The sequence below is a fragment of the Anopheles coluzzii genome, chromosome 2, assembly GCF_943734685.1.
Source record: "Anopheles coluzzii chromosome 2, AcolN3, whole genome shotgun sequence".
Lineage (NCBI taxonomy): Eukaryota > Metazoa > Arthropoda > Insecta > Diptera > Culicidae > Anopheles > Anopheles coluzzii.
The window spans coordinates 70,533,270-70,548,723 of NC_064670.1; the positions used below are offsets into that span (position 1 = coordinate 70,533,270).

General features: G+C 36.1%; 1 protein-coding gene across 3 annotated transcripts in view; it reads left to right on the top strand.

Moving 5' to 3' along the window:
- The first annotated feature begins 94 nt into the window (after positions 1-94).
- Positions 95-15,454, top strand: part of LOC120949840 (potassium channel subfamily K member 18) — a 26,084-nt gene continuing 10,724 nt past the window's right edge. Inside the window, exons 1-6 of one of the 3 annotated variants that reach the window (XM_040367395.2) lie at positions 95-366; positions 1,014-1,418; positions 13,219-13,366; positions 13,714-13,862; positions 15,092-15,193; positions 15,287-15,417. In XM_040367395.2, coding sequence (XP_040223329.2) covers positions 1,280-1,418; positions 13,219-13,366; positions 13,714-13,862; positions 15,092-15,193; positions 15,287-15,417 — 669 coding nt within the window. In that variant the 5' untranslated portion in view covers positions 95-366; positions 1,014-1,279. The remainder of the gene's footprint in view (positions 367-1,013; positions 1,419-13,218; positions 13,367-13,713; positions 13,863-15,091; positions 15,194-15,286; positions 15,418-15,454) is intronic. The other 2 variants (XM_040367398.2, XM_040367396.2) reach the window with 2 other exon arrangements.

A 15,454-nucleotide genomic window follows, 5' to 3' on the forward strand; every position in this document is an offset into this window, starting at 1 on the left:
CGATGACAAAAAAAGTCACACTACCACCAATACAATAACCAATATTCGTCTGTTTGCACACAACTGCAGATCAGTTTCTAACCAATGTTGTGGTATATATTTGAGGAAAGGTATATCTGTAGAATAAATCCTACATCTTCTCGTGTGTGGTGGTAATGCATTTCATCTTGCTTGTTACTGCTTTGGAGAGCGTACAGCAAGCTCAGATTTGCTCTTAAAATTCAGTCGGAACGGAAAATTCACACTGTAAAGATCACGTTTTGTGCATTAAGTAACACATCACGATGAGCGTAAAATGTATATTCGTATTCTTAGTTTTCAGTTAGTATCTACGTGAGCAACTTCGAGACATCTTACGTTGTTACGGTAGTGTTAGCACAATTTGCCATACATTGATTCGCAGTCCATAGCATATTATTTTTTTAAACTAATTTGTTTTTTGGAAATGTATATGATATTAAAATATGATATGAATATGATATTAAAGTGTTGCTAGACACCAAATATAGTAAAAGTAATAGTTCAACGAATTCTAGCGCGGCAAATGCAGTGAATGATAAACGGCAATCGAGTAAACATGTGTAACGCACTGTTATCGTACAAAATATAAAAACAAGACAATCCATAAAGCTAAAACATGTTATAATAAATAAAAACACATTAGTCAAGGGGGATACGACGGATTAGTTGGGAATGTGTTCGCAGTGCACAATCTATCTCAAGCCCTTTTTCCGCTACAACCATGCTGCTCAGTGATTTAAAATATAAAAATTAATATAAAAATAATAAATATAAAAAAATAAACATGAAAATATTTTAATAAAAAGTGTTAACTGCTAGTTGCAGTCTACATAATAAATGTGTTACAGTGTTGTCAAAAATATTAATAATAAAGATAAGCAATAGAAGCAAACGAAATGCTCTTATTTCACTTTTTTCTACAAAATGTACACAACCCATGAATTTCATTAAGTGTCAAACACTTTTTAATCCATATTTACTTCGTGTTCTAGTATGCAACGATTCTCGGAGTTGTAAATAAGAATGTTATAAACAGTGATGAATCTACGATAATCTCATAGCCACTATTGAATACAATTAAGTGATGGTTCTAACTAGTCTTACCTTGGTGATAAAAGGCAGGCAGTATCAATATTCCAGCAATCTTAGCTGGTGCCACAATATCTGGTTGATCTTGATCCAGGTATTATACTTGGCAACACCGTGGTAGCATTTGATTCAAAACAACACTGCACAAAAATAAGGAAAACCTCCTTCAATGGAACGAAAACGTTCAATAAGACGCCGCCAAAAGCCACCATTTGCGGAGCGGGCTAAAGATCATTGCCGCAATTTTACGGCATTCATGTTTAGCAATGTAGGAATTATATTCCTCGTTGTATTATACATGATAGCAGGTAAGCAACATTTCTGACTGGATATATTCTCTTTACGTATCGTTATTTACCATCATCCAATACTACTATTTTAATACTGTGTCGATATTTATCATGATTACTATTGCTATTAGTACCATTGTTGCCATTAATGTAGTTATAAATAACGTTGTATTGTAACTTTTATTAGCATTTTGACATATTTGATGATTATAAAATATTTACAATTATATTTTCTTTTTTAAATTAAATATATAACTAGAGAGATTCATCAAAAAAGGATACGTGTAACTATTATTTATCTTTCAATGTTTCGCTACGTTGTAAATTTTTACCCTTCCATTGCACAATGGGCATTTGCCGGGATGAAATTCAAAAAATCAACTTTGTAATAGCGCAATTTCAAATACTAGGTTTTAATACTAAGGGTTGAACTAAGAAAAATACCAAATATGAGCTCTTTATCTTTTCTGGTTCTCTAGAAAAGACCTCTCAAAGTCAAGACTTAAAAAAACGCAGAAAAATCTTCACTTTTTTGGAAAACTTTGAACCTTTGTAACTTTTTCAAATATGAATCGATTTTGATAAGTTTAGACATTTTATAAACGATATTTAGTCAGCTTTATAAACACATGAAAGATTTTGAGTTAAGTTAATTTTATGCAAAAATATACGATAATAACTGAAGAAACTTCCTGAAAATTTACATCATTTTAATTTTTGACTTGATGCCATTATGAAAGTGGTGTAGAGTGGCGTTGTCTCATATATGTCACATAATAGTGTAATATATATACTATCAATCTGTGAAGAAATATTCTGCGAAAGTTTGCGAACGCGAATTTTATTGAGGTTTTTTCAACTTTTTTTAAAAACAGACACATTCGTAACTAGGCGGCTCCATAGGTGCCTAGTGTAGCGTATTTCGTGTATTCTACAAAAATATATTCTACGTGCTTTTGATCAACTTTCATTTCCATTACGAAGCTGTTTATCTTAGTTTCAGTCCTACTCCAGATTATAGACGGATGTAAAAAAATAATTTAAAAAAATATACGCATAACAGGAAAACGTTATGAATGCATCAGCATCTATTGGCGTTTTAGGAGAAGAAACTCCCAAAAGTTATGACAAACTAAATATAAGGATAGAGGGGAGTATGCTCCAAAGAATATTTTGCTAGAAAGAAAATGCATCCAGAAGGACATTTTGTATAATGAGCTGTATTCCTCTGATTCGTTAACCAGTTCAATATCAGTAGCTGCACGCACTAAAACAAAGACAGGGTTTAACTTTACAAATGAAGTAAATACTTTGTTTGTAGCTATCGTTGAATTCTGATTTTTTCAGATAGTTGTAAAACCAAGAACATCAGATTTTTTTTATTATCCCTTCTGAAGGCAGTTCAGAACTTGGAAAAGTATTGGATGAATATTGTGTGATATCAATGCCCAGGAAAAAGTGTAAATCCTATTTTTTTTTTAAACAACAGATTTAAAATTTTAACCTTCAAAGATAAACAATTTGTGCTGCTTTTCATTACGAATTTGGGAACTACTTTATTTCAATGTACCTGCTCTATCTAATTATTTAAATGCCTTTATTCATGTCTTTAGAAACGTGAACTAGACGTTAGGAGCTTGTAATAGCATCCACCTAAGTTGTGTTTGTAAATTTTTAATATTTGTACTACCTGTGAGTAAAAGTGATGAGAATTAGCTACAATTGTCCTATACAAAGCAGAAAATATTATCTTATTCAAAATTATTATGTTTTGTTCATATTTTATGGAACATTACAGTATATTTTAAAATGGTTTATACTATTAGCAATAAATAATAAAAGAAAAAAAACACACAACATTAATAAAACTAAGCAAAGATCCCTTAAAACACTATTTTATGTAGCGCCACTTGGTGGTATGGATGCGAACTACATATAAAATGTTATTTACTATCATAATACTTTACTACAAACGATGAAAACTAACAATTTCTGCAAAAATAATTTTATCCCGCAATTTGTTCTAAACTGCCAATTGTGCATTGTTGATAGTATTTGACGCTTCACTTATTTGTAAATGTTAAATTTCCTCTGCCGTTAGTCTATCAATTGGCAGCAGTAAAGAACCGAATAAGAAGCAATAGGAAATTTAAATCTATTGCATAAAGGATATTTGATACAGAACTTCATGCAACAAACCATAACCGTCTCACGAGAGTTATAGATTTGATCAAATATTGTACAGGCTGATACAGTTTACGCAATAAAAATGTTTGTTTAATTTCATCCGATCCGTAGCATATTGGATTATGTTGTGCTATATGACATATTCATTCTAAGGACAAATATTTTGATTATGTATTTCAGTCGTTTCCCGAGTTACACGACACTCCAGCTACGCGAATTTGAATAATGCGAATTTTTAATTTTTACAGTTTATCTGCTAAATAAGTACAAATACGTCCAGCAATTGTCAAATGCCAAAAATGCATTTATGCTAAATCAATGTATTAATTATAATGTAATTATAATGTGAAATGTAACATTCAAAGATTTCTATGGAGATTGGAAAATAGGGAGTTAGGGTTGCTAAGGACTTTGTATGAGTTGCTAAGTAACTTTGACAAATTTTTATTTGACAGCTAGGGAGTCCAAAGGCTAGGGAGCTAGGCTAAGGTCCAATTAATGGATCTTGGCTTCCATTTACTTTACACAAAGTTATCCCAGGTGGTCTCGGTTTATATAAATCTAAACGTTTATTTTATTGAAAAGGTTTAGCTAGTTTACATGTGGTTTTGGTAATAATTCTTTCTAAAGATACTTAATAAGTTTTATAGAATATTATTTTATAAGTTTTCGCTGGCAATCGGTGTCTGGTAAAAAAATAATGTCTAGGCAGGGGTCCAATTTGCAGGTAATGCGTTCAGCAAATTCAATGAAGCCTCTCTTACACTGCTTCTAGATGACCCAAAGTCGTCTTGATTACATTTAATTCTCTTATGCAAATTGCCCTGTATTTTGCGATAAAAAATCTTCCGGGACAATTTTTGGCGACAGTTTCCATCTGACAAACCGTCTATGTTTTAGGACGAAAGTATAGATAACTTAGATCGTTTCGTCACGAAACGGGAGCGCTGATTTTCTGTGAAAAACTCACAAACCCGCGACAATCACGGTTGCCTCTGATTGTGCTCTAAAATTGAGAAGTTCATTTAGAACAAAGAGTTCGCTGAAAATTGGTCGCGGTACAAAAGTTGGTCGTCTAGAAGCAGTGTAACACCGCTTTTACACTGCTTCTAGACCACCCAACAAATCTTCGCAACAATTTTTGGCGACACTTTCCATCTGTCAAACTGTCTATGTTATAGCACGAAAGTATGGCTTACTTCGATCGTAATGTCGCGAAACGCAAGCGTTGCCTTTCTGTGAACAAATCACAAGCCCGCGACAATCACGGTAGCCCTTGATTTGGTTTTTTTTTTGTTGAGACGTTTTTTAGAATAATGAGGTCGCAGAAAATTTATAGCGGTACAAAGGTGCTAAAAGATTGACCACGCAGAAAAGTCAGATATACTGAATAATACGCACAGTTATATAATTGAAAAATTAAAACTACAATTTTATTAAACATCTAATTAATTAATGTAGAGAATTAAAAGTAATCAAAAATAACTATTTGTCAACCATATTTTGGCAGAAAAACGTAATTTATGACTTATGCTGAAAACCGAGTTACGCGAATGTCTCTGGAGCCCATTATTTGCGATAAATTGAATATTTCTAATCTAGCTCTGATAAAGTAAGGCGGCGCTCTGGGACCAATCGAACGAGACAAACAAACACGACTCTGTTCGATAGGTGCTCTGTCAGCTGTTCGATGTCTTACGCCAGGACTCCACACAGCATAACACGGAGCGCAACATAACAACTGACAGCTGCTAAACGCTTCATAAAACGCTTTATTGCCGGTACCATGTTTCGAATATCCTTAGTAGGCCGCTCATTTTTCGTTGAAAAGCTACCAACCTACTGCGATGACCGATAGTTAATGAAACGCTTAACCTCCTTTCCCAAGCATTTTCTCAAGCGTTTGGCAGCTGTCAGTTGTTATGTTGCGCTCCGTGTTATGCTCTGTGGAGTCCTGGCGTTATAGACCTGTCATGATGCACTGCAATACGCCTTTCTTTTCGTCTCGAAAATGAAGCATTTTCATAGTTTAAATGAATATCCACCTACAGGGGGAAGTTTCAACTCATAATTTACTACTTATTCACATCCATAATAACATAGAAATTATTCAAATTTAATATTGAAAAATGTAAACAAACGTCCATGCCAAAACACATACAGTGCATACACATGGTTTATGTACACACAATAGTTTAATACGTTTCAATCCTTTATATATGATGTTATAATTGATTGCAAAGTTTAACAATAATTATTGATAGCTATTTTAAATATTTTGCACGCAATTTTAAGAAGATAAAGAGACAAACTACGTAAACAAACTTAAAAATGTCCCGAATTGAATTCTATCTACTGTAGCTGTGAAGCGTTTGACAGCCAAGGTACTCACAGCACAGGTGGGTATCGAACATCACAGACAGAATCAACTGACATGTTCGACTCGACGTTTGTCTTGTTTGTTTGTTTGTGTCAGACAGTGCACCTCCATATGATTATATGGGTTTGTTCGTGTCGGATGTCGTGTTCGATTGCTGCTAGAGCGCCGCCTAACTCTCCACGGAACGAACCTTTCCCCTTCCACTGTCAAAATCGCGAACAGTTTTGTGTTTCCATGACACGATTAATCAGTAGATTCGGAAATGGCGATTTTATGAACATTTACACATTAACACTTGTTTTTAACGTGTAGAAATCACTAAAAACCTTTGAACAAACCACAGATTCCAAAAATAAGTTTAAACAACAAAATATACAGTTTCCTTTGCACCTATCAAAAGATTACAAGCAAAGATTCGTGCCATCCAGCCACCAGCGGATGGCCAAAATTGCACGAAAAAGAATCTCTGAACTCTGCTCGATTTTACGTTGCCATGAGAGCCCGTTAACAAATTCGAACAGTCTGCGAGCTCACAAGAAGCCTCGTACTCAATATACAGTGAACCCTCTGTTATTTGACACATCTCCAATTTGAGAAACCTCTCTTATTTGAACATTTTTCACAGTCCCTTAATTTCCAGTACATTTTTGTCCCTCTTATTTGGAAACCTCTGAAATCTGTATTCATGTTATTTGTGTATGGTGTTGCCATGGTTATTGAAAGATGTATGCTCAAAATGGCGATTCTGTTTGCAGTTTCCTATAGCAACAGTTAAGGCTGCATACTAAATGTTCTGTTTCTTTCTAGTTTGTATGGACATTTCATTCACTTTCAACCTCTGTAACTTGAAAACCCCTCTTTTTCGACAGTCCCATCGCCTCTCAAATAAGAGAGAGTTGACTGTAAATTCATAGCCTCTGCGCCCTCACATTTAAGCAGATTGTGAGGGCAAACAGGTTTTTCGCCTATAGTTTTAGCAGTTATAATTACCCAGCACCCAACAAAAAGTTCAAACAGCGTAAATTATAGCATAATAAAGGGTTTAAATTCTTGTTGAAAAATCCACAAAAATTGAATACGTGCTCTTTTGCTACTAGATACTACTAGCAACCCTCGCAATGTTTAACGGGAGACGGTGATTTTGACAGGAATTTTCAAGCAGAAATCGTTTCGTCGAAACAAGATTTTAAATATGTTCAATTTTACGTTTTCCATGGTTTCTAAGATATTTTGTAGAATGTTTTGTGTAACAAGTGTTTTAAATATTATTAAACTTTTTGTTATTGTTAGCAAATTAACATACTTCAAAAGATAAATTAAACTAGCGAAACTTACATCTTATTCATTATAAGCTGTAGTCGGATAGTGGCACACGAGGCTCATTTTTTATTTGAACTCATCTGATTGCATTTGATCGGACTATCCAGTTAAACATGTATTGTAAACAACACGGCTATGCAATATACAAAATTGTGGGATTATTTAATAACTTCAGAATACGTTCAAACGTTTACGTTTTTTTGTTTATTTTACAAACGAATTGTCATCGGCACAGAAAGGAGCAGCTTTCAAACGCAAACGCAAATACAAACGCAGTCTGTTGTGCCCTACCTTTCAGAAATCCAATGGTAGCGGCACGCGATTCGATCATAGTGGCATATGATTCGAGAGTAGTGGAACGCGATTCAACCGTACTGGCACGTGATTTAACCGGAGATGCACTTCGTTCGTAGTGCACCTCCCCCGTACTATAATTCGTAAATTAAACTAAAATTCATTTACAAAATTCTGTCAAAAAAAATCTAAAGGCCGGGGGAAGGTCGTGTTTTACAGGGTTTTTGAGGATTATATAGAAATGTTCAGCGAGTTGTAGTTCAGCGAGTTTAGTTTAAAAGTAGACTTTTTCAGCGAGATATACAGGCCTATTATATTGCGTTCGGCATTCGAGAAATTTGACTGGCACGTTCATTATGTTCATTTTGCTATCGTTTTGCTAGCGACGTTTCCCTTCGAGTAACCCGTCAGCAAGTTCGAGTCGACGAAGTAAAAATCGGTACCTTATTGTTCGAACAGTCAGGTACAGTATCGGACATTAAGATAGGACCCTTTTGTTTCAATGCACCGTGCACTTGTTTTGCCACGTTACTTGTGTTTGTGTGTGTGTATGTGTGTATGTGTGTGTGTATGTGTGTGTGAGTGTGTGTGTGTATGTGTGTGTGTGTGTGCATGTGTGTGTGTGTAGTAGTAGAAAGAGAGTGTGCTTTTTAATGTGTATTAGCAAGTGCGCGGGTTTGTGTCTGAAAAACATAGCTTGCCATGATGTCATATTGCGTTGAAATTATTCTTATTATGTGTGTTATCATGTGAAACATTGTGCGTTTACACTTGGATAAAAACTAAAGTTTGCATCGACAGCAGCGCTTGTTCCTCGGACGAAAACGCAGGTGTGCTGTTTCATGAATGTGAATGCGACACCGGTGCGAAATGGACGCGCGCACAATAGCAATGAACTCGGCATTCCCTCACAGGTGTTTCTCCAGTGCACGCCATAGAAATGCCTTCGTGCATCTCTGCGTTGCACGTTGTGTGCGAATGGTAAACTTTGTGCGTGCATTGAGCTGGCGTGCAGTTATTCTTTTCAATGGGCGTTTTGTTTCATGAGCGCGGCAGTATTCTTTTCTCGATTTTGAAGGGAAGACGCTTACTCGCGTACTCGTTGATAGTTTTTATCCATGCGATGTTTTCGCTGCTCCAAAACGATGTAATTCATCGCGTATAGAAGTAGAACGCAGGCAGAGCACGGGATCAGCCGTGTCCAAGTTTTTAACCAGCGCGTTCTTGACGGTCCAAGCAAGCAATGTTAGTAACAATGGGTCGAGGTAAACGTTGTACCGATCATCAGCGCCATATGTAAAAGCGAATGGCTGCTGCTGGCATTAAGCGCAAAAGGATCGAGTTCGTAATGGAACGATCGCGCACTTTTGTGGCAAACGCGCTTTGGACAACCGAAACGTGCTTAGACAACTGAAACGCGCTTGGACAACCGAAACGCGCAAGTTAACCGGACGTCCTCAGAAGACCACGGCGAAAGAAGACCGTAACATTGTTAATATATCGAAAACACACTGATCGCGAGGACGGTGGTCCTGCTTATCACACCAAAAACCTAACCCAAAACACAAAAAAACTACTTACAAATCTATCCGAAACGACCTACTTGTGAAACAAACACACACATCAATACACATTCAAACATACATCCACACACACACACACACACACACACATGCACACACACATACACACACACACACACACACACACACACACAAACACACATAAACACACATACACACACACACAAACACAAGCACATACAAACCACACATAAACTTGGCCCAACGGGTGCACGGTGCGTTAAAAAACCAATGCCCTATCTTTCTGTCCGATACTGTACTTGCGAGAAAATTTCTGCCGATAGTTTAATCTATCGGGAACGCGTAAATTTAACCACACTAATAATTTAAGCCGCTGTCTGTATTTGTAATTAGGTTTAACATTAATTTATCAACACTTTCATCACTCATATTTACCCCATTTCCAACAAAATTATAGAAAAAAATATTTTAAAGAAGTGTTGAATCCGTTTGTTTACATTCACTCTGACCACCGGTTGCTTCGACCAACTGTCAAGCACGCTGGAACAAGAACAAAATAATCGACGAAATTTTCATCGACTCGAACGGCAAATTAACGTTTATCCGGCGCTACAACCGCTTTGCGATCTTGGCCTGCCTCAGGAGTGTCCGAAACCGCTCGCGGTCTCGTGCCTTCGTCTCGACTTTTCGACACTTGATCATCCAGGCGATCATAAAAACCTCTAGGAGCTTTCCCTTATTGGAAACGTTGGAGTTTAGAAGCCTTACCTTGGGAAGGGGGACATAACTAATCTCTTGAAATAAGTTGGAAGGCGAAGTTTTTAAGCAGCGTAACGTCCTATCTTGACAGTCCGAGCGAATCTGACCTGCCACGGTTGAAATTTGTTTTATTTATACTCAATAAGTTTCGTATATTTGGTTTAGGAATGTGTTTTTTGTCCTTATAAAAGGTTATTGAAATGAGGTGCAATTTATACATTGTATCGGAGTGAGGTGTCTGTCATTATGTGCCTATGTTGCACTTTTAGTGTTATAACAAAGGTTCTGGAAAGTTTCAACTGTTCTAGCCAAAGAACGAGTGCGTCCGTCGATCTTTGCCTACACTGCGCTTTTAGCAATAAGTTTGCTATGCGTTGTCTGTTTGTCCACTTTGCTGCAGTAACGCTTGAATTGCTTATGTTGGGAGTTTTGGTTGTTTTTGATAAATGTGTCTCAATGGTTTTTTCTATGGACGGCATGGTTTAGGTATGTTGCTATGGTGTGGATTGATTTGCTGATGTAATATAATGAATGGGTTGCAATAGTGTGATTTGGCTTCCCGAGGTGTGTTACAATGAGTCTATAGTTGATAGTGTTCATTATAGTTATAATAAGTTCTTTTTAGCAGATATGCTACACCGGCCTTAATGGCGGACGCCTCGACGCCATCTTGCCACCTCAATTTGCCCTACCACGCCTCCTCTGTCCTTGTGGACGGCCTAAAAAGACTTTACGGGTTGGGTCGTCCGTTCCCATGCGTACAACATGGCCAGCCCACCGGAGTCTGGCGATCTTGATACGCTGCACGACAGTGAGGTCGCCGTACATCTCGTATAGCTCGTCATTATAGCGGCTCCTCCATTGTCCTTCCACACATACGGGGCCAAGTATCCTTCTGAGTATCTTCCTCTCGAACGCGGCTAAGGGGGTTTCGTCAGATTTGGACAGTGCCCATGTCTCAAAGGCGTATTTGAGTACCGGAACTATATAGGTAGTGCCAGCTTCGTCCATCGACAGGTTCTTTGAGATGAAGTGATTTTCAGGCTGTAGAATGACCGATTGGCAGCCAGTGTACTTGCGCGCAACTTAGCTTCCATGCTATTGTCGTTGCTGACCTTTCACCCAAGATAGGTGAATTGTGGGACGACTTCAAAAGTGCGTTCACCTACCTGTATGTTACGCCTACGTAGATTCTGATTATTTATTGGTAGGGCCGCTGATGTTGCCACCATCAGTTTGGTCTTTGCCTCGTTTATCTGCAATCCGAGGTTCTCTGCCGCCTGCTCGATCCCTTGGTAGGCTTCTGCTATATAGGAGAGCCGCAGACCAATGATGTCTATATCATCAGCGTATGCCAGGATCTGGGTTGACTTATAGAAGATGGTCCCCGTAGTCTCCACCCTCGAGTCGCGGATGGCCCTCTCTAGCGCCAGGTTGAATAGGAGACAAGCAAGCCCGTCCCCCTGGCGCAAACCTTTGGTGGTAGCAAAAGGTCCTGAGAGTTTTCCATCTACCCTCACCTGGTAAGTGACGTTGGCCATAGCCATTCTAACTAGCCTTATCAGTTTGGCCGGGATTCCAAATGATCTCATAGCGTCGTACAGTTTATGCGGCTTTGAAGTCAATGAAGAGATGGTATGTGGATGGTAAGGATGGCTGCTTACATGGCAGTTTGTCTCACAATTTGTGTCATAAAAATGGCCAAACTCTGATAAAATGAAGAAACGAGGCCTCCCACACATTTTGTAACCTTCAAAAATTGGTAGGATAGGTCATGCATAAGTTAAATATACGATTTTCGCCATCATGCCCCAATCATTTAACTCCCCCGCCTTTAGCCTCTCTGACCACTTGAAGTCCAATTGAAACAACAGAAATGCATTAATGTAGAAGGAAGTCACCAGCAGGTTGATAATAATAAATTTAATTTACGTCTACGTAGAGTTTGTCCAGCGTAAATAATTAAAAAAACTATATGGACGAATACTTTTTGCGCGCCCATCAAATGACTTTTTTAAGTTTTTTATGTATTTTGGTAGCTATTGCACTATTTGAATGCTTATTTTAAGCTAAACGTGTGTATTGATGCTCCCTTTATCAAAGCTCATCATTACTTTTATCGCCCCATACGTATTGCGGCCATAATTCGCCTTCTGTAAAATATTCAGCTAGACGAATACTTTTTGGACTGACTGTATACATTCCTCAAATCTTATCGCCGACACAACACGCTATATGGTTCCTACGCTCCTTTACCGGCCATGATACGACAATTTAATACGTTTTCGAGGTATTTTGATTTCAATACGAGTCTCAACTCATACAAACAAAGTCTTCCAAGGGTCTAGCTAATCACGGATAAACGAAAAAAATTGTAATAATAATAATAATGATAATAATAATAATAATAATAATAATAATAACAATAATAATAGTAATAATAGTAATAATAATGATAATAATAATAATAATAATAATAATAATAATAATAATAATAATAATAATAATAATAATAATAATAATAATAATAATAATAATAATAATAATAATAATAATAATAATAATAATAATAATAATAATAATAAGAAGAAGAAGAAGAAGAAGAAGAAGAATAATAAAAATAATAATAATAATAATAAAAATAATAGCAGCTTCGTTACTTCGTCGAGTGCGAATGGGGCCAATTGGATCAAAGTCTCTATAAAAAAAGTTACTTCGTCGATGAGCTTGGTTTTGACGAGATTCAGCGTTAATTCATCATCCGCTCAGCTCTCCAACGCAGTCGTCAAGGTGTTGATCGATTTAGGAAGGTTGGGGGAAATGGGGAAATCACCCAGGAGCCCCTAAATTGCGAGAGGGGAAAAAGGGAAAAAAGGTTCACAGCCACTGACTTAGAAGCATACGATGCTGTCAGAAATATCCAAAGTAACTAATTTGTACTGGTGTATTTTAGTTACCTGAGAATCACTAGGTTTTCCAGGCTTATAACTATAACTATAACTATAACTATAACTATAACTATATCTAAAACTATATTAAATAGATATATTTATATTTCTGTATATATATATATATATAAATATATATATATATATATATATATATATATATATATATATATATATATATATATATATATATATATATATATATATACATATATATATATATATATATATACATTTTTTTTTCATAAAACTTCATTACACTTCATTTTTTCGCAGTTTCATTACACTCCATTTAAACAAATCCAGTATTTTAAAGAAAAATCTTAAAATTTTCGTATGAGGAAGCTTGCACACGGGTTCATCTATTATGTACATTTCAATTACAGGTGCGTTCATGTTCATCGCGATAGAAGGCAACGAAGCACTGGAGAGGTTTGCTCAAATACCGTTTAAAAGGAACGAAACTGCTATGAAATTGTGGCAAATATCCTGCTGTGAAGTGAATGTGTTCAACAAAAGTGTCTTCGAGGAAAAGTGAGTAATGTGACATTTTTTTATTTCATTGCCTTCGATTTCTTTTCTGTCTTCCTTTTCGGACACTCGCATCTCACGCACGTTAGCCAATGAAGGTAAAGCGCGCTCTTCGCATGGGTAAAGCGTGTTTGTTGATGATAGACAGCGTCACCTGTAAAAGAGTCAATGTCCTCAAAGGGGCTCACATTCTATTCTAAATTGTAAAATAACACAAAATACGTAAATTCAAGAAACATGTGCAATGTATGGCGTTATGGTTGCATTAATACCCATAGCATGTACGCATTCAAATATTAATCTACTAGACAGTACCACTGACATAAAGGTGTATTCCTATTTCGTTTTAGAGTAGGAAATGAAATACGAGCCTATCAAGAAAAAATAGTGCTCTGGGCTCGTCGTGGCTGGCAAGGCAGCGACATCACCTTGGAGAGCGAAACTCCCTGGAGTTTTTCTGGAGCATTTCTTTACTCATTAACAGTTATTACTACAATAGGTAAATAGTACATACTAAAGTTTATTCCATTTTTTCAGTAGCTTCGTGCTTAAATACCACCTGTGTGTAATTAAAAAAAAAGCTTTATTTTTGGAATGTTCTAATTCATTTTAGACATCTAAAGCAAATAATGTCATAAACAGTAAATCCATGTATAATGGGTGCTTAAAAATAAAGTTTACCTTTGCATAATGAGTTTATTTTTTTTTTGTTTTACGAAAAACTAATTATTTGTTATAGTTAATTTCCATAGAATTTGTATGAAAATAAAAACTATCGGTTCCAGGGCTAAAATATTTCTTTCGAAAATTCTAACAGGTAGTTGCAACAAATGAATTAGTTATAAACATCAAAACTCTCACCTTTATGAACACGTAGTTAAAATAAAAAGTAGTTTGCCAACAGTTTTCGTAGATAAAAAATGTATTTAAAAAATTTCGTTACTCGTTATGGAATATTTTGCTCGTAAAAGTTAAACACTCATTCGAAATGACATTCGTTATGACAGGGTCCACTTTACTTTGTACTTTTCACTTTGCAAATTTGATTTCGATTTTCTGCAAGATCACGCTATAATACAGTTTGTGTATTTTATCAGCGTACAGAAAATTTTATGAAGCACAACTCCTTCAACAACTCCTTCAACAGTTAAGAATGCAAAATGTTTTACGTTTATTGTATTGAGTTGTTGATGTCATGGCTGATTTGGACATCTATCAACAGATAATAAATTGGCTTTCACACGAAATTAAAAATCTAAATTATTAATATTTCTTTCTTCTTTGGCATAACAACAGCTGTCGGTCAAGGCCTGCCTATACCCACTAGTGCAGTGAGCTTGGCTTTCAACGACTTATTGTTACCATAGCAGGATAGTGGGTCCTACGTATGGCGATACAATCTATTCGAGACTTGAACCCATGACGGGCATGTTGTTACGTCGTACGAGCTTACGACTGTACCACTAGACCGGCCCAAAAATTTTAAATATAGTTAAAATAATTCAAAATTACATATTTGTTACCATAATATCTTTAGTCGACGATGATCTATTGTAGATATATAATGTAATAACATGGTATACAATATGTGTGTAGTCCATTTATTGTAAACGAAATTAAATCATATTAAACCATTCATGAAATATTTGTGTAAAAACAGTATTTATTTAAATTATGAAGGAAACTGCATAGAAAATGCACATCATGTCATATCTCTTCCTGTTTCAGGATATGGCAATATAGTCCCTCGCACCGAATGGGGGAAAATAGCGACAATATTTTATACAATAATCGGTATGCCGTTATTTTTGCTCTACCTTTCCAACATTGGTAAGATATGACAATAATTTGAAAAAAAAACAAGTAACGATTTTTATCTTTGCCATTCTGTTTCCGTTTTTTGTTACTTCTTGTTTGCTCCAGGTGATATTTTGGCTAAATCTTTTAAGTGGATATATGCAAAGTTTTGCCTATGTCGAGTATGTCCAGGAGTTGCTAGAAGGAGAGCAATGCGAGCAAGACGAAGAGCACGTACGGAAGAGCGAGACTACTCGGTGAGTAAAGCATATACCATCTAAATTTCAAGAAATC